Raw genomic sequence first — 18,907 nt, 5'->3', positions numbered from 1 at the left:
AAGGTGGAAAGTACCTGAGTCCCTACCTCTTCATTGGATGGACAAGAGTCTTTGCCCACCAGCAACATCCACATTGGACTATTATGTGAGTGAGATAAAAATTTCTATTGTTTTAAGGCAATAAAAATTGCCTAAATTTCAAGTTTATTTGCTGTAACAACTTACATTTTCTTAAGCAGTAGAGAAGGAACATAGACAATAATTTAATGCTAAGTCAAAAATGCAGAAATCAAATAACTTTTAAGCTATCACAAAAATGTACAATTGTGTACACTTTGGGGCTAGCACTTAGAAAATAATAAATAAATAAATATGCAAAGAAATAAAAATGTATAGTTTGTTAAATAGCAAAGATTATAAACATATCTTTATCTTGTTAAATTTGAATTTTTTTAAAGATAACATCTAATCTGTTTAAAGTGAAAAAATACACTTGAATAAAATTTCAACCTAAAACATTTTAGTTATCAGTGGAAATTTTACCTGTGTAGATCTACTCATTAACCCCCCAATATGCCCCCCAAAATACAGCAATGCTGGACACTGAGGATAACTCTAGTTGAGAGAATTCTAAAAGGAAACAAGTGCTGGAGGAGACGGAGGAGAATAAGTGATGAGGCTTCTAAGATAAGACAAGGAAAATCATGAAGATATTTGTGTACCACAGGAGCGCTCACCAAAAGGGGCCCTCAGCAGAAGAGGATTTAATCAAGGGGCTAAGATGACCTGCTCCGTCAGTACCCGTCAGCCTCTTTCCCCAGCAACTCCTGTCATTGTCCAATGGGCTCGTGAACACAGTGGCCAATGATGGCAGGGACAGAGGTCAAGCGTGGGCTCACCACATGGACCTCTATACACTGAGGCCAACATGGCTGCATCTACCACTGAGGACTCCATCTGCCCCCAGCAGAGACCAACCCTCAGTCCAGTCTCCACCTGTGTTCATATCACCTCTGTGTGTCTGTGTTCTCCTCTGTGAATTCTCCCCCTCCCAATTCAGTTCAGTTCAGGTCAGTCACTCAGTCATGTCCAACTCTTTGCGACCACATGGACTGCAGTACACCAGGCTTCCCTGTCCACCACCAACTCCCGGAGCTTGCTCAAACTCATGTCCATTGAGTCGGTGATGCCATCCAACGATATCATCCTCTGTCATCCTCTTCTCCTGCCTTCAATCTTTCCCATCATCAGGGTCTTTTCAAAGGAGTCAGCTCTTCTCATCAGGTGGCCAAAGTATTGGAGTTTCAGCTTCAGCATCAGTCCTTCCAATAAATATTCAGGACTGATTTCCTTTAGGATTGACTGGTTGGATCTCCTTGCAGTCCAAGGGACTCTGAAAAGTCTTCTCCAATACCATAGTTCAAAAGCATCAATTCTTCGGCACTCAGCTTTCTTTATAGTCCAACTCTCACATCCATACATGACTATGGAAAAACCGTAGCTTTGACTACATGGATCTTTGTGGGCAAGGTACTGTCTCTGCTTTTTAATATGCTGTCTAGGTTTGTCATAGCTTTTCTTCCAAGGAGCAAGCATCTTTTAATTTCATGGCTGCAGTCACTATCTGCAGTGATTTTGGAGCCCAAGAAAATAGTCTGCCAGTTTCCATTGTGTCCCCATTTACTTGCCATGAGGACAGAATTAGATGCCATGATCTTAGTTTTTTGAATGTTGAGTTTTAAGCCAGCTTTTTCACTCTCCTCTTTCACTTTCATCAGAGGCTTTTGGTTCCTCTTTGCTTTCTGCCATAAGGGTGTGTCATTTTCATATCTGAGGTTATTGATATTTCTCCTTGATTCCAGCTTGTGCTTCATCCAGTCCAGCATTTTGCATGATGTACTCTGCATATAAGTTAAATAAGCAAGGTGACAATATACAGCCTTGATATACTCCTTTCCCAATGTGGAACCAAGGCAAATGTCATCAGAAAAGCTATGGCTTTCAAGATCTAATAACTGGTTAAAGAAATATAACCTTTGGAAGCCCTGTTGTATAAGTAAAAAGCACCCCAAAAGTTAAAAGATCTAGATTTAAGTCTTGGCTCTACCCCTGATCTAAGGCAAATCATGTAATTTCTCTGAGGCTTGGGTTCTTCATCTGCAAAGTCAAGAAGGTTCAGAGTCATGAAAAGTTACTTAAGATGGGATTACATAAACCCTTTATGAGCTTCAACATGACACAAATCATGCTATTGCCTTACCCAAATTGTCTCCCCTCCCCCATTTAAAATTTAATTTTAGACCTTAGATAATCCTTTAAACTACCACTTCCCTTTCTGAAAGTCTTAGAAGTACCATCCTCTGCCAATGTTTCAGACTGCTACCTTGCAAAGAAAAGATGGTCTACTTCCAATACTGGCTTTGGTTTTGTTTACAGCACTAAAGTAGGCAACATCTGACTTTTACTCACATGTGAAATCCAGTCGCAGCCTGGGGAGGTCTGAGCTGTGTCACTCTGCTGTTCCCTCACTGACCCTCTCAAACGGGCACTGGAGGAAATCCATGCCCACACCATATGATCTGTCTTTTCTTTGTTTGTTTTGTTATCAATTTTATTCCATTCTTCTTCAATGCTCCATGTGATGATTTCATGTTCCCATGCTGGAAGAGTTTATTTACTAAAATCCTTGTACAAGAATTGAATTCTTTAAGGGATGAAATCCATCTCAAAAAATAGCCATAACAACTATCTTAACAATTATATACTTCAACTAGAATTTGTTTTCCTGTTAAGTGATATTGCTTTATTTTGAGAATAGCCTTGACACTTAACAGGATACATTTTTCATTAATTCTTTTTTAACACATTCAACAAGTTCCTTTAAGTGAAGGGGCACTTCAGTAACATGGTTGGCTTGTCTTTCAATTTGCAAAGTCCTATTGTTAAAGTGATATTCTAGGCCTCACTTAATGGATTATTAAAAATCTTAGTAAGAATTTTGGAGGCCTTTTCTTAAGAATTCAAATACATTTCAGAGTTTCTTGTAAATTGAGGATTCTCTGAACTGTATATGATAATGTCTGTGTTTGGCTGGAAGAAGAGAAATCCCACCCAGCCCTGCACCAACCTGGGTGGGCCTTGCTGCCCCTGAGAAACATGTCTTTCAGTCCACTAGGAAAGGGGGCAAAGTAGACCCGAGTCATGGTCACTCGCACATTCACATGAAGGCACACAGACACAGGCCCCAGGGTCCAGGGGGAGCCATGAGAACACTGTCACACAGGCGCCTGCAGACACACGTGAGGTACACACCTCCCCAGACACACAGATCCACAGAGCCAGCACGAACTTGTCACCCCGTCTTAACTTCTAAATGCTTGGGAAAGAGAGGGTGTCCGCTGTACCCATGTACAATTGTCATCAATCATATCCCATGATGCAGTTACTCATAATCCCTCTGAGTCTGTTCTTCTAGATTCCAATGTCTTCCACCAACTCTTAAACCTCACCTAGATTGCATCACTGTTTACTCCACCCATGAATGGGCACAGCAAGTACCTCAGGAATCGATATGCCCCTCCACATACCAAAGACCAGTGTCCTGAGAAAGAGAAAATTTTATTATATGAAGCTTTCTCCCAGCATGTCCATACTTTATACCACGTGCTATATACAACAAATTATTTAACTGCTTTTATTTCTGATGGCTCCCTCTTTTCAGAATACTAACAACTACTCTTCTAAATTAGATTTAGTATGAGTTCAGTTTCTAATTAACTCAGATTAAAGTTCTAGAGAGCAGCAATATATAATTTAAACCCTGGGGCTAAAATCTCAAAGTAGATGCAGAATTTTGATTCCAAATGATTATTCCCCAGCAACATAACACTAATGAAAGCAGGATTGTTTTCATGTGTAAACTCCCGTAAATAAGATTTCCCCTTTATGATTTCCTTTTAACTTTAAATGAGTAATAAAAAATAAAGAGTCCCAGAGAGAGAAAAGAAAAAGTAAGCATGACATTCTTCAGTATCCTCTGTTCACTATGTCACATCCCTGTAATTCTGAAAGTGAATCAGAGAGAGTTAAAGAGCACACGAGACAGAAACTTCCTTGATGGTTCACAGAGAGTGCTGGTCAGGACCACACAGCCTCCACCACATCCACCTACGAAATGCATGGGAAGTCATAAACACAAAGATGCCTGTTTCTCATCTTCTTGGTTAAACAAAAAACAAAAGCCATGAAGGAAACCCAGAGTCAAACTGCCGTGGATGTCAGGGCTTCAGGCTCTTGTCCCAGCTGTCAGAGACGAGTGCCAGCCCCTGACCAGTGCTGCACACGAGTAAGCAGGAGATGGTGAAGTGGAATTTTGAGAGATAACAAACTTAAGACATGGATGTGATTATCCAAACATCAAGGGACTTCTCCATTTGCACATGGATAATTGTGCAGTTACACACTTTGTTACGGGGAGACCAGATGGGAGCAACAGAGCTCATCCTCAGCTGCCTGTTGCCCTCGAAGTCTTGACACACACCCAGGAGCCAGAAGGAGAAATGAGCTCTCATTAGATCCAAACCAATATGGGTTTCATATTCAATTCCAAACCTCTCTACAGGTGTAGAAAAGTCACAGGTATCTGCAAGTTTGGCCCAAGTTCTGTTCCTCAATTAGTCCACCAATCCTCAAGGTCTCGCTGAGCAGATATCAAGCTTTCCTTAAGTACAAACTGGGGGCAACGAAACTGGAGCTTACGTTCCTACTGGTAATTAGGTGCTTGGAAGATACTGAACTCTACCTTAAGATAGAGGACATGGCTCACTGAAATAAAAAAAGGGCCTATCTGCTGCCGCTTTTCAAAGTGATCAAGCCATTGGATACCTGGATAAGAACTATTGGATCTATCCAGGTCAAGAAGGCAGGATTGAGTGCCCTGAGATAAACTGAGATTTTGGTATTCAATGGGAAATGATGTAAAAACAGATTTGCCACCTCCCGACTATATGACTTTTGAAAAGATTCTGAAATCTCTGTATTTCAGTTTTGTTACCCAAAAGATGTAGGGTAAAAGATAGCAACAAAGCCGAACTCCATCCAGTACAGTGTCTGGCACCCAATAAATCCTTGATGTATTTCCTTTGTCTTCCTTGCTGGTATCATTTCTTAATTCTCAATTATGAATTTCTAATTCACAGTAATTGAACACTTTGATGTTTTACTAACCTGCAGTCATTTTTTAATCACATATATATATATATATATATATATATATATATAACATTTGAAGAAGTGAAGTGAAGTGAAGTGAAAGTCACTCAGTCATGTCCAACTCTTTGCTACTCCATGGGCTATACAGTCCATGGAATTCTCCAGGCCAGAATATGGGAGTGGGTAGCCATTCCCTTCTCCAGGGGATCTTTCCAACACAGGGATTGAACCCAAGTCTCTCACATTGTAGGCATATTCTTTGCCAGCTGAGCCACAAGGGGAGCCCTATATGACATTTATATATTTTATATGTGACATTTATACATATATGACAAATACATATGTGGAATATATGACATTTAGGAATTATTCTTAAGAAGAAAAAAAATCATCTATAAATCTAAAAGTGATTACAGTAAACATTTCAGTGTCTACCTTTTGTCCATGTGTCTTTGTGTATCTTCCTCTCTCTTTCATTTACATACTTATATATTTTTACAAAAGGGAAAGATGTAGCCAACATCTTTCACTTAATATATCTACTCCTTACATGGAGCCTATCTTTCTCTCTCACTGAATATTTTTCCACAACGTTATTTTAGTGCTGTATAGTCTTCCATTATTTAAAGGTAGCATGGTTTACTGACCAATATAAATGTGCTCTTTTAGCTAAGTTTTTATACGTAAATAGGAAAAGGAGTTCGTCAAGGCTGTATATTGTCACCCTGCTGATTTAACTTATATGCAGAGTACATCATGAGAAACGCTGGGCTGGAAGAAGCACAAGCTGGAATCAAGATTGCCGGGAGAAATATCAATAACCTCAGATATGCAGATGACACCACCCTTATGGCAGAAAGTGAAGAGGAACTAAAAAGCCTCTTGATGAAAGTGAAAGAGGACAGTGAAAAAGTTGGCTTAAAGCTCAACATTCAGAAAACTAAGATCATGGCATCTGGTCCCATCACTTCATGGCAAATAGATGGGGAAACAGTGGAAACAGTGGCAGACTTTATTTTTTTTCGCCTCCAAAATCACTGCAGATGGTGATTGCAGTCATGAAATTAAAAGACTCTTACTCCTTGGATGGAAAGTTATAACCAACCTAGATAGCATATTCAAAAGCAGAGACATTACTTTGCCAACAAAGGTTTGTCTAGTCAAGGCTATGGTTTTTCCAGTAGTCATGTATGGATGTGAGAGTTGGACTATAAAGAAAGCTGAGTGCCGAAGAATTGATGCTTTTGAACTGTGGTGTTGGAGAAGACTCTTGAGAGTCCCCTGGACTGCAAGGAGATCCAATCAGTCCATTGTAAAGGAGATCAGTCCTGGGTGTTCACTGGAAGGACTGATGCTGAAACTGAAACTCCAATACTTTGGCCACCTCATGCGAAGAGTTGACTCATTGGAAAAGACTCTGATGCTGGGAGGTATTGGGGGCAGGAGGAGAAGGGGACGACAGAGGATGAGATGGCTGGATGGCATCACCAACTCAATGGACATGAGTTTGGGTGAACTCTGGGAGTTGGTGATAGACAGGGAGGCCTGGCATGCTGCGATTCATGGAGTCACAAAGAGTCAGAAACGACTGAGCAACTGAACTGAACTGAACTGAAAAAATGTTTGAGGACTAACTCACACTATGGAATAAATTAAACTGAAAGTAGCTTGCCACTAATTAAATAGAAAAATAGTTGTGTCAATGGGATTCTCCATGCAAGAATACTGAAGTGGATAGCCATTCCCTTCTCCAGGGGATCTTCCTGACCCAGGGATTAAACCCAGGTCTCCTGTACTGCAGGCAGATTCTTTAATGTCTGAGCCACCAAGGAAGCTCCTATAACATGTCTACAATCTGCACAAGTGAAATGTCTTCTTTCTCCTTTAACCACCAAACCTGCTCACTAAAAAACTGCTGAAGTCCATGATGAGGAGTGAAAGGACCATGTCTGTATCCTTGTCTTGGCCCAGATCTTCTTCTTTCATTGCCCCATCTATGCCTCTGACTTGCACCATCCACTTGTATGTCCCATGCCAGGCTGCTAACCTGCCCATGTTGCTGAGCTCACAGTAGAAAGCTGTCCATGCAAGATTAGTTCTTAACTAGAATAGCAAGATTTATATTACTTATGTTTCTTACTAGCAGTCCATCCAGCTCTAGCACAAATTCTATTTATTACCACAGAAACATAGGGCATTTGGGAACATTTAGTCACTTCCTTCAACTCTGTGCTGTCTTCAGATATTTCTGACATCTGGGACTCTGCTCCACACTCTCCTTGAATATACCCAGGGAAGAACATGTATCTTTGGGGATAGGCTGTCCCAGGCACATATACACACATATATGCTACTTGATAAACTATATAAATGCTTAAGAATACTTTCCATTTGGAACCTTTATAGGTAGAGAGAATTATATATATATATGTGTGTGTATATATGTATATATATATATATACACACACACACACATAAATATTTGTTTTATATATATAATACCCAAAACTCAGTATTTTTAGCATTTTTATAAATAGCGTATTATTCTACACATATTCCAGTATATGTATATATTTTTTCCCAGAAAAATCTCAGTCTCTCTTTATAGCTATGCTCTAGTCTCTCTTTATAGCTATGAATAGTTGTCACAGTCAATTAAAATACAAATATGTGGATCTTTAAATAAATTCCATCAGACCAATATCTGGTTGGGAAGTAATTACTGTCCATTTGCTAAATGACTCAATCCGTTATACTATTTTCCAATGAACTAAAGACTTCTGGCAATCATAGATTTACAACTCAGCAAGATTAAACAATTTACTGTTATTTACGACAGCAAAGCTGGGTCTTCTGTATTATATTCCACATTAGCATCTGTCACTTTACATTTGGGAGATCCTGTCCAAAAAAAGATTATGCCTCCTAACCAAACATTCAGCAGGACTGCAGGAACAGGCACCCTGACAAACATCCTGACAAAATACTTTAAAGCATCACTAGAGCTTGCAGCTGTGCGTTTTCAGACGACTCAGCAGATGAGCATGGAGTTTCTTAGCCTCTGCTCAGTCTGTTCCTCTCAGTAATCTCTCACATGGTCCAGTCCATTAGGCTTTAAAATCCTCATGAAATGAACAGATTAAGATCTGGCCTCAGTGGAGCAGGTATAGAGGGGGTGGGTCTGCTCTTAGCACAGTCTAAGCCTCAGAAAGATTTTAGATTGAAAAGCATGGCATTGACTCAGCTGATTCATAACAAGAAATAATGCACAGATCATGCAAAAAAAAAGTCTTGTATGTTGAATTACAGTCTATGCCAGAGCAGCTGCTGCCACCTCAAGTACCGTGACAGGGTGCATGTGCGTGTGTATTTGTGTGTGTGTGTGTGTGTGTGTGCATGCGTGCACGCGTGTGTGAGAGGGGAGAGGATCATGACTTGAGCAGGTGCCTCCCAAGCCTTAGCCAGCAGCCTGCAGAAATGCCAAAGGCCTTGCCTACGGAACTGTGATCAACAGGCACCTTCTACCAGTAAGGCTACTCAGCATAAAAAGCACATATGCACATGTCCTTCTTTTACCTGGAGGAATAGTTTGGTTTTAATTGAGTCATATGAATCAATAAATAATTGATAATAATCCATTACCTCATTCAATCCTCCCAAAACCCCTGGAAGATGTGGGAGGAAGTATTATGACATTCCCTAGTTTTATAAATGAGGAAACAAATCCCAGAAATCTAGGCAACTTCCCCACAGTCATACATGTTGCAAACAGTAGTACCATAATTCAAGTTCAGAGCATCTCCTTTCTTCACTGCTTTTTAGGGATGTGTTTAACTATGAAAGTAATGCATACATACGTGTGTAATTACTTAATAAAGAGACATATATGAAGTAGAAAGGGAAAGGATTCCTCTCCCCCGACAACACACACCCTCATGCCCTAGATATATTCACTGTTAACTGTAGGCAGTATGTCCTTCCAACCCTATTTTATATACCTAATTATATACACATAAGTAGGATCATGCTACATCATGCTACACATGATCTTCTACTAATTGCTTTATTTCACTTTAACAAACTATAATCCACATCTTTTTCAAGTCACATATAGACCCACTTCCTTTATTTATGGATACTGATGCATTCCTGGTATAGTTGTGTCATAAATTATGTACCTGCTCTCTACTGCTAAACATATAAACTGTTTTCAAGTTTTCTTTAGCAAAATGTTGCAGTGAATATTCTTGTACATAAATGTTTCCACATTTGTATTAGAAATTTACAGGATGGATTCTTAAATTCAGGGATTCCTAGATAATTGGACAAGTATTCTATTAATTTGGATACATACTGACCAACTGCCTGACGAAAAAGTTGTAGCAATTCAACTTCCACCAAGAGTGAACAAACATGACAATTTTCCAACATCTATGCCAGCTGAGTATTTTCTATGTTTTTTCAAATTAATGGATTATTTTTATTTGTATTTCTTTGGTTACTAGTGACACTGATCATCTTTTCATACATTGGTAGTTGTTGACAATATTTCTTATAAATTGTTTGAATTTTTTATTAATTTCAGAAACCATTTCATATATTATGATACTAGCCATTTGCTGTAAAACTCTCCTCCCAATATTCTGTGGGGTCTTTTGTCAAGTAGGATAAACTCTGGTCCTATGATTTCAAATTCCTTTCTCTTTTTCATTGTAAATATCTTAAATACAAAGCCAGATATCCCTAGTTAGCAAACCAGATTCTCACTAGAGGAAAACAACTGAAAGGCAATAATTGTTCTATTTGTACAAAATACCTATTAGTAGAGACTTGGAAAAGGAAAGAAAATTGTGACCTTATGCCAAGAAAAAAATGTCTTTGGGGACTGAATATTCCTAAAAACTACAGGCATTACTCTAAAATTTGATGTCACTAACAATGTAGGAGATGAAAGATACTTAAAGACTCAGAAAATGTGGGCTTTAACAAGTCTTGTGTATATCCTAGATATCCTCTTATTCATAACTAGTGTGAGTCAAGTCAGATGAAAGAACCCAAAACTTTCCCTTTGGCTATGCAAATATAAACAGTAAAGGTGTATTGGCCAAATCTTGAGTATTTGCAATTAGCTGTCAAGGCTGTACACTAACAAAGGACATTGCAGTACTAGCTTTCTACCTTCAATTTAAAAATCCCTGGGCAACATAGATCTTTTTTGTTGTTTGCGTGTGTGTGTGTGTGTTTTTTTTTTTTTTTGCTGCCTATTATTCTCAAATAATCATATTCAATATTACAGTGTTCGTTCATGTCACTGTTGTCTAAAAGAAGAGTGGCCAAGGCCCAAAAGATGAAGGTTAAGGTTGCTAAAGCCAATACCTCTGCTTAGATTCCCCCTAAATAGGTTCCAACTTCTATTCCTCAAGGCTGTACAGAAATTAACAAACTTCCAGAGTTCACAAAGGGAACAGATGTTTTACAGAAAAATTTTAGGGCAAGTTTCAAGCATAATGCTGCTGATATGTATCTGCCTTTTCAACAAACATCATTATGTTTTATCACAAGATTTAATAAAGCAGCTTAGTTAAAAATGCCATCTGGGTCTCTGGACACATTAAACAAAGCTTAAAATAACCCACCCCAGCAACTGGGAGGGCCCAGCTGTTCTCAAAACCTCTCCTACTCCTTTTACTTCCTCATAAAAAAGTAAATGAGGACTTAAGGCTACAAGACTAAAGAATGAACTGACCCAAACAGGGAGATGGATGGAACCAAGGGCTCCCTAAAACTTGCTATTGCTTATATAACAGATTGCCTATTTCCACAATTCTGGGATGAAGATTTGGGAAGGGAAGCAAGATAAAGTTATGGTGAGTCCTTTAGGCTTTTCTAATGTACTACACACCAGTCCTTCCTAATGTCTGAGCCATCGTAGACCATTCCATTCACCTATTCTGAAGTTGACACGAGTAGAAAATACAGAGCAATCAGTGTCCAGTTCTTTGCCCTTCTAGAGACAGGACCTGGAGCCAGCCACACCCAGATTTCCAGATCCATTTCAGGAAGGAAGCCTTCGTGTTGAAGTACATGTTTCCCTCTCTTGCTTCTTGCTTCTTTCTTCTGTCCTCCTTACTTGCCACCCACCACCACATCCCAATCTGCTTCTCTTCCAAATGAATGTTCCTTGTCTTTGGCACCAAACCAAAATTTGTTCCTCAGATAGTTCTCATAATTGGCCAAGGTTCATATATTCTCATTCTCTGCAGCAAATACCTCTTCACGATCTATTGGAATCAAATACAATCTGTGACAGCTTTTATCCAGAGAGCACACCCAAGTCCCTTGCTGACCCAGCATTCCTCATATTCACTTTATTTTCTACCTCTAAAAGATTTCACAAGACATTGAGAAGCTCTTTAATTCTGTAAGCTGCACTGCAGGCCAATATTACTATCATTAATGCTGATCATCATGTGGCCAGTACAGTGCATGACTAGCCAAAAAATGGATTTTCTCTTGGCTAAATCTTGTAACAGAGCTCTACATTGTTTCAGTTCATACATAGAGTCAAATTATTATGTGAGATGTATTCAGTTGACTATAATAATACCCCCTTGCATTTCTTAGTTTTGTGGATGTTACAAAATGTTTTCATAAGCAGTGCTTCATTTGATTCCCAGGATAATTCAGAAATGCAGTCATACACAGTTTATAGATGAGAAAACAAATGGTTCCTAGGTATGTCAAGAGGCTAAAGCTTTGGACTGCAACTTGTTTGGCAGAGCTAGAAAATGAGGCAAGCCTTCCAGCTGCTGATTCAGTGCTTTCTCTACCATACCTCATGCCTCCTGGACTAAAGTCAAGAGACAGTGTGGTTATCATATGAAGAAATCAGGTTTGGGTTTGCCAATTCTGTATCTGTAGTATTTAATGGGGCTTCCCTGGTAGCTCAGCTGGTAAAGAATCCACTTGCCATGCAGGAGACCCCGGTAATATTCCTAGGTTGGGAAGATCCCCTGGAGGAGGGCATGGCAACCCACTCCAGTATTCCTGCCTGGAGACTTCCCATGGACAGAGGAGCCTCGTGGGCTACAATCCACGGGGTGGCAAAGAGTCAGACATGACTGAGTGGCTAAGCACAGCACAGCATAGCACAGCACAGGACTTGGTGACCTACTTTTATTTTACCTAATCAATAATTGCTAAAAAAAAAATAATAATTGCTATAACAATCTGGCTCCATGAAACACACACATACATTTAAAATGCTAAGTTACACAACTGTGCTGTCTAGTATGGTAGCTACTAGCCACCTGTGGCTAAGTTGAAATCTTAATTAATTAAATTAAATGTAAAATTTTGTTCTTTAGCAGCATCAGCTACATGTCAAGTATTCAACAGTGAAGTGTCCTAGTTGGCTAAGACAGTGCAGATTTCAGAACATGCCCATTCTCACAGTAAGTTCTATTAGACAGTGCTGATATACAATATCATCTTAGAGAAAGAAGACTTTAGAAAAAGTCAGAAACATCTTAAGGCAGGCACAGTGCTGTCATCTGTTCAATATTAAAGATAGTTTAGGACTAAAAAAGAAGAATGTAACAAAGAGGAGAAAATAGACAGGTGGTCTTAGCCATTGATGGATCTACCCAGGGAAGGGCAAAGGCATTCTTATAGCCTAATATTATAATCCATTTAGCTTTTCAACTCTTTAAAACATTAGAATAAGTTGATACATAGAGTATCAACTTTAGATACCCTGAGGAGTATCTAAAGCTGTTGGAAATAGAAATAGGATAAAAATAAACTCGCTACAAACTAAGTTTAATCACACTTCATTTAAATAACACTATTTACTCCATGTACTTAGTTTTCTATAGTTTGTTTTTTGCTCTATATAGCAGGACATAATCTTTAAAGGGGGATTTAAATACTTCTGGAGATTTTTCAGATAAATTCACATAGCCCCATAAAAACTACTGTAAAAAGGTAGTTTTTTTACATTTTTCATTAACCTATTCAAATTAATCATATAAAAGTCCAACAATATATTTATGTTATTGCTTAGTCACTAAGTCGTATCTGACTCTATTGCAACCAGTACTGTAGCCCACCAGGCTCTTCTTTCCATGGGATTTCCCAGTTAAGAATACTGGAATGCGTTGCTATTTCCTTCTTCAGAGGATCTTCCTGACCCAGGGATCTAACCGGTGTCTTCTACATTGGAAGGAACATACTTAACCACTGAGCTACCAGGGAAGCCCCATTATATTAAAAAAAAAAATTCATACCAATGGAGGTGGCTATTTCAATGAACTCTTACTCTGAAAATCAGTAATTAAAAAAAGAGAGGGAAATAAACATACATTCTGTCTTTCTATAAAGAACTATATTACAGGATAATCAAAGAGCCTACTAGTGAGAAAAATACCCAGTTTATAGAAAAATGTCAGCTAAAACATACAGATGGAATTAGAGAATTTGAAAGTCATCATTTTGAAATCTCTAATGAAATAATCAGTTCAAGTCAGTAACATTAATGAATGCTAAAACAATCGGGTAAAAGTTGATAAAGAACTGAATATTCACATGGTATGAATTAATCCCATAGGCTACTGCTAGTCCCAAAGGGGAAAATAATGGACCATACCACCATATCTCTATAATCATCTCAGAATCACGAATGATGAAACAACCAGAGATTATGTTTCTCATATTATGCAACTGAATACACACCATTGCCATGAAATAATCTTGGAAAAAGAAAAGTATTAAACCTGAATCTAATTAAGCCTCTAGACTGATTTCTAGTTCACACACACACACACACACACAGAGGAAACGGAATGAAAAGGTAAATGACACCATGAAGAAGCAATCATAAAATTCCAGAAAGGAGGTGGAGGAGACATTTTATAGAAAGACAACCGACCTAGTCTCTTCAAGTCAATTTCATTAACAAAATGAAAATAAAGAGGGAGGTACTTTCTAGGTTAAAAGAGACCAAAGACAAATGTAATGTGTGTTCCTTGATTATAAGAAACAAGTCTGAATAATCAGGTATAAAAGACATTTCAGAATAACTGAGGAAATCTGAAGGTAGACAGGGTCATAACTAATATATAGAAATATTTTTTAAATTTTGTTTGGGATGTTAATGATATTGTAGTGAAGTGAAAGTCGCTCAGTCATGTCTGACTCTTTGCAACCCCATGGACTATACAGTCCATGGAATTCTCCAGGCCAGAATACTGGAGTGGGTAGCCTTTCCCTTCTCCAGCAGTTCTTTCCAACCCAGGGATCGAACCCAGGTATCCTGCATTGCAGTGGGATTCTTTACCAGGTGAGCCACAAGGGAAGCCCTAATGATATTATAACTATCAAGTAAAATGTTCTTCTTTTTTAGAGATTCATACTGAAGAACTTGTGGGTAAAATTTCATTTTTTTAAATATACTTTAGCTCCTCAAAAACATGAATCAACTATAGAAAAATGTGAACAATCCAGGACAGGGGTATGTGGATGTTGTAATTTATTATCTCCACTTTGCTGAAAGCTTATGAGTTTCATAGCTTTATTACAAAAATTCTTTAAATCTCAAATTGTACAGGTATTTGTCCAATCTATTTCAAACTCTATGAGATATTAAAACATTAACAGTGTAGTTTTACCTTCGAAAGATTGAAGGCAAAAGGAGAAGGGAATGGCAGAGGATGAGATGGCTGGATGGCAACACTGACTCAATGAACATGAACTTGAGCAAATTCCGGGAGACAGTGAGGGACAGGGGAGCCTGACATGCTGCAGTTCATGGGGTTGCAAAGAGCCAGACATGACTTAGCAGCTGAACAACAACAAGTGTATTTTATCATTTTAGAAATTCTGAAAACTTCTGTTTTCATCCAGCAACTATATAATCAAAGACCAACTATCATTTTTTATAGAAAATGTGCTTTGTAAAATTAACTTTTTCTATTAAAATCAAGATTTTCCAGAGAGAGAGAATTCAGTCCACCTGGTCAGATTCAAGTCAATTCAAAGAGAATAAATTCTAGATTCTACTATTTTTCTAGGTAGTTTATGAATATCCAATGGGAAATAAAAAATGGCCAAAGTATTTGGAATCTAAGTTCCCTATTCCTGAGTATAGTCAGCAAGTCAAGTCAGGAGGTAAGTGTATCCCCATCAATTTGCAATCACGCAAGGCCAATTTTGCTTACAGTGGTCCCTTTGAACAACCTTTCTCCTGAAGGCAGCCTTCTGATTCTCCACTTTGCTTTATCAAAAGCTCCAAAGAAGGTGAACAAAATGAGGAAAAGATTGGAAAAAATTGGTTGTTTGAAATCTTGATAAAGTCAACCATCCCTTTCCCCCATGCTCATCCATCCTAGAAGTACTACTTTCAGATTATTTAAGAAATGGTGCTTCTGTGTGGACTTTAGTTTATTCTTTCCTTTGTAACTGCTAGATTAAATTTGACTCTATTTTAGGCATATATATTAACATATGCTAACTATCTCCTAAAACTAACTCCATTCTTAAAGTTAATGTGTATTTATCAGAGAAGACGCACTGAAGTAAGAGACTGAAGAGTCCTTCGGGTAAAGTGTGCCAATAAATAATACAGCATAATAATAATTTGCCAATGAAAATCACCAACCATAGCTTCAAAAATATCCAGACCCATAATAAATACTAGACAGGCTATGTTTCTCTCCTTAGAAAAACTGGCCCAGGAAGGAGTATGAAAGCTGCCACAGCTCTTCCAAGGCTCATTATTCTCCATCATTCCATGGGAACAGCTTTGTCAGACAAAAGTAAAAGACTATTTGTCAACCTCTCTCCAACTGTCTGATTCAAGCCAACTTTCATCAATCCCAAGTGAGGAGCCAGAGAGAAATACAAGTCTTGTATCTTCAGCAGCAGCATCTGCTGGGGTTAGAGATCACAACTCCACAACCGAATGGGCTTCCAGTCCCCTCACCCCCACTTCCACCCAAACCAGGCCCTGTTTTTCCCAACTGCTTTTTGGTTATTAAAAAAAAAAAAATCCTCTTTCCCCTCCCGGAAACACTGAGAAGTGGGAATTATAGTAGATAAATGTAAACAATGAACAACCTTAGAGCTGTTTTGTTTTTTTTTTTTTAAGCAAGACATGAGAAAATTAAAAACGAGTTGGAAAGGAGAGGGGAAGAAATTCAAATGCCAGGTAATTGTTTGGTTTCACTTTTTAAAATGTTCATATTCATTTATACTCATTTATTTAAACCTCTGCAGAGGCTTCCCTTAGAGAAAAGTTCTATGTGTGTGGATCTGACTGTATTAAAAAGGCTGAAATTCCTCATTTAGACAATGTTTCCCACAGAAAACTCAGGGACCCTTGAAATTAGGTATTCCCCTTGAGATGCTGCTGGCTCTGGAAAGGAGGAAATCAGGGTATGAGGATATGCCAAAAGGTGCATCAAATTGTAGGACAGGAAGAAAGAGGGGAGAAAGAAAAAAAACTCAAGGTCTGAGAATTCAGATGGCAAAAGGAGACTACATAGGTCGTGGGAAAAGGGACAGAATGAAAACTGCAAGGGAGAAGGGGCCTGAAATGTTGTCAACTGTCAAAGGGCATCTAGGAGAGAAATTGGGAATAGCTTTAAGAAAAGCATGGCAAATCTCATTTCCGACCATTTAGATTTTCCTCCGGGGAACTGAGATCCCAGTCTGTATAGTTTCAAATTGACCCCCGCCCCTATCCCTTTCCTAGTCAAATCAATTATGAAATAACTCCACAAACCAATGATATTAAAAACCTTCACGCTTGCCAAATATGTCAGAGATAAACACTGTGTGTGTGTGTGTGTGTGTGTGTGTGTGTGTGTGTGTTCTGAGCCAACGTTACTGTTAAATTTGGCAGAGCCAAGATTTAGAGTGGAAGACTGCAAACAGAATACACGAGTGGTGGGGGCAGAACTATATTGGTAGCTGGAGGGTAGTGAAAGCAATCAGAGCAAATATTTTTAAAGGACGGAGGAAGAGAAAGTTGAAAAGAACAGCGAGCAGGTGCAGAACATGGTCAGAGTCCAGGGAGAGGTGAGGGCGATATGGCATCCATCGGGATGCCCGGCGGGGCTCAGAGAAAGGCTAGGAACTCCTAAGGCCTTTCGGAGTGGCTAACACAACGTAGCCCAGGCGTCCCCGGTGCGCTGGGGACGCTGAGGGGGAGACAGCGGTGGGGCAAGGGTACAGGGCCTGGGAGAGCAGCGGAGCCGAGGAGCAGGATGGGGGTCGGGGCTGGCTGGAGGAGGGGGTGGCGAACTCCACGGACAGCGGGTCACTCACCCCGTTGGCCGCAGCCATCTGCACCACGATTTCCGTGGCCGTCCTGCTGAAGTACCTGCCGTCGCTGCCCACCACCATGGTGCAGCCCTGGCGGTCGCGCAGGTCGATGGACGACAGCACGCTCTGGATGAAGTTGGGCAGGTAGTTGCGCTGGCCCTCAAAGAGCCCGGTGGGCCGCCGCAGCCCCCCGCCTCCGGTCGGCCGCTGGTCCTCGTAGGGTGCCGTGGGCACCGTCAGCACCGGGATGGGGCTCCCCTCCATGGTGCCTCCTGGCCGGTCCTGCCGCGGCTCCCGGAGCCGGAGGGAATCTGCAGCCCGACGGGGCCCCCACCAGCCTGGCGGCGCGCCCGAGCTCCGCCTCGCGCCGCGGCCCCCTCCGCGGCCGGTCCGCGCCCGGCGCCCTCCCGCCGTGCAGACCGCTCCTCCCTCTGCGCGCGGCCCCTAGCTGCCCCGGCAGAGTTTGGCCTCTACCTTCCAAGAAAGTTTGCTCCCGCCCAACTTCCTCTCTGGCCGGAGAGCTCGATGTGCCCGAAGCTTCTTCTTTCTGCTGGACTCACTTTCGGGGTGTCCCAAAAGTCCGTTCCCAGTGCCAACTACCCTCACTGACTCTAGGACGCCTCCTGGCTGGCCTAACCTGAGCCTTCCCCGGGTGATAGCGTCTCTCCCGCACACCCTCCTTTAGAAAACAACGGCGGGGTGGGGAATGTTTGAGCAGGATCGGGGGTCCGCTCCTGCACCCACAGCCCCTCTCCCCTCCACCTGGCAGTCCAGCCTCCCGGCCTCCCAGGGAATGAGAGGTTCACAAGCACCGGTTTCTCTTTTGAACAAGGGCAGGGGTGGAGTTGGGAGGGGGCTGAAACCTTTTGCCATCAGAGAACAGCCCCAGCCAAAAATAACCCTGGAAAGGCGAGCTGAGAATTGTTATCTTCTGCCAGCGCTGAAATTGGAGGCTGGGCGCTTCAAATGTGTGTGTGTGTGTACACACACCCCCACCACTACCATTTGTTGCAGGGAATCACATACTGTCAGGCCCTTCAATCCAGCAGGACCCACCCAGCTATCCACACTTCCCCAGGCTGTCTGAAGGCAGCACACTTCTCAGGAAGGAAAAACATTTTTTTGCTTGTTTGTTGTGGTGGTTGCAACAGCAGCAACACTGACGCACAGATGCCTGCTTCCTTATTCTCACCCTCTCACCCTCCCTAGCCCCGCTCCTGCTTAGCAACAGGCTGTCCCACACTGTACTTGTCCACACTGCTGAGCTCTCACCAGGATCCATTGCTTTCACTGGGAGGAGGGTAAAGCCCTTTGTAAGGTCCTATCAGGGATGAATGAACAAACCCAAACTAAACAAGGACTGGGTACCAGGAACTGGGCTTGTTCCTTTCACAGGCATTCTGGCATTCTGGAGGGAAGGGGGCTCAAAGAG

The 18,907-nt window shown here is 40.8% G+C and overlaps 1 protein-coding gene across 1 annotated transcript in view; it reads right to left on the bottom strand.

The window, feature by feature from the left end:
• PGM5 (phosphoglucomutase 5) overlaps positions 1 to 18,272 on the bottom strand; it is a 210,350-nt gene extending 192,078 nt beyond the window's left edge. The window contains exon 1 of the mRNA XM_061425479.1: positions 17,479 to 18,272. Coding sequence (XP_061281463.1) covers positions 17,479 to 17,739 — 261 coding nt within the window. The 5' untranslated portion in view covers positions 17,740 to 18,272. The remainder of the gene's footprint in view (positions 1 to 17,478) is intronic.
• Between the last annotated feature and the right edge of the window lie 635 nt (positions 18,273 to 18,907).

The sequence above is a fragment of the Bos javanicus genome, chromosome 8, assembly GCF_032452875.1.
Source record: "Bos javanicus breed banteng chromosome 8, ARS-OSU_banteng_1.0, whole genome shotgun sequence".
Classification (NCBI taxonomy): domain Eukaryota; kingdom Metazoa; phylum Chordata; class Mammalia; order Artiodactyla; family Bovidae; genus Bos; species Bos javanicus.
This window is presented reverse-complemented; position numbering and strand designations above follow the sequence as displayed.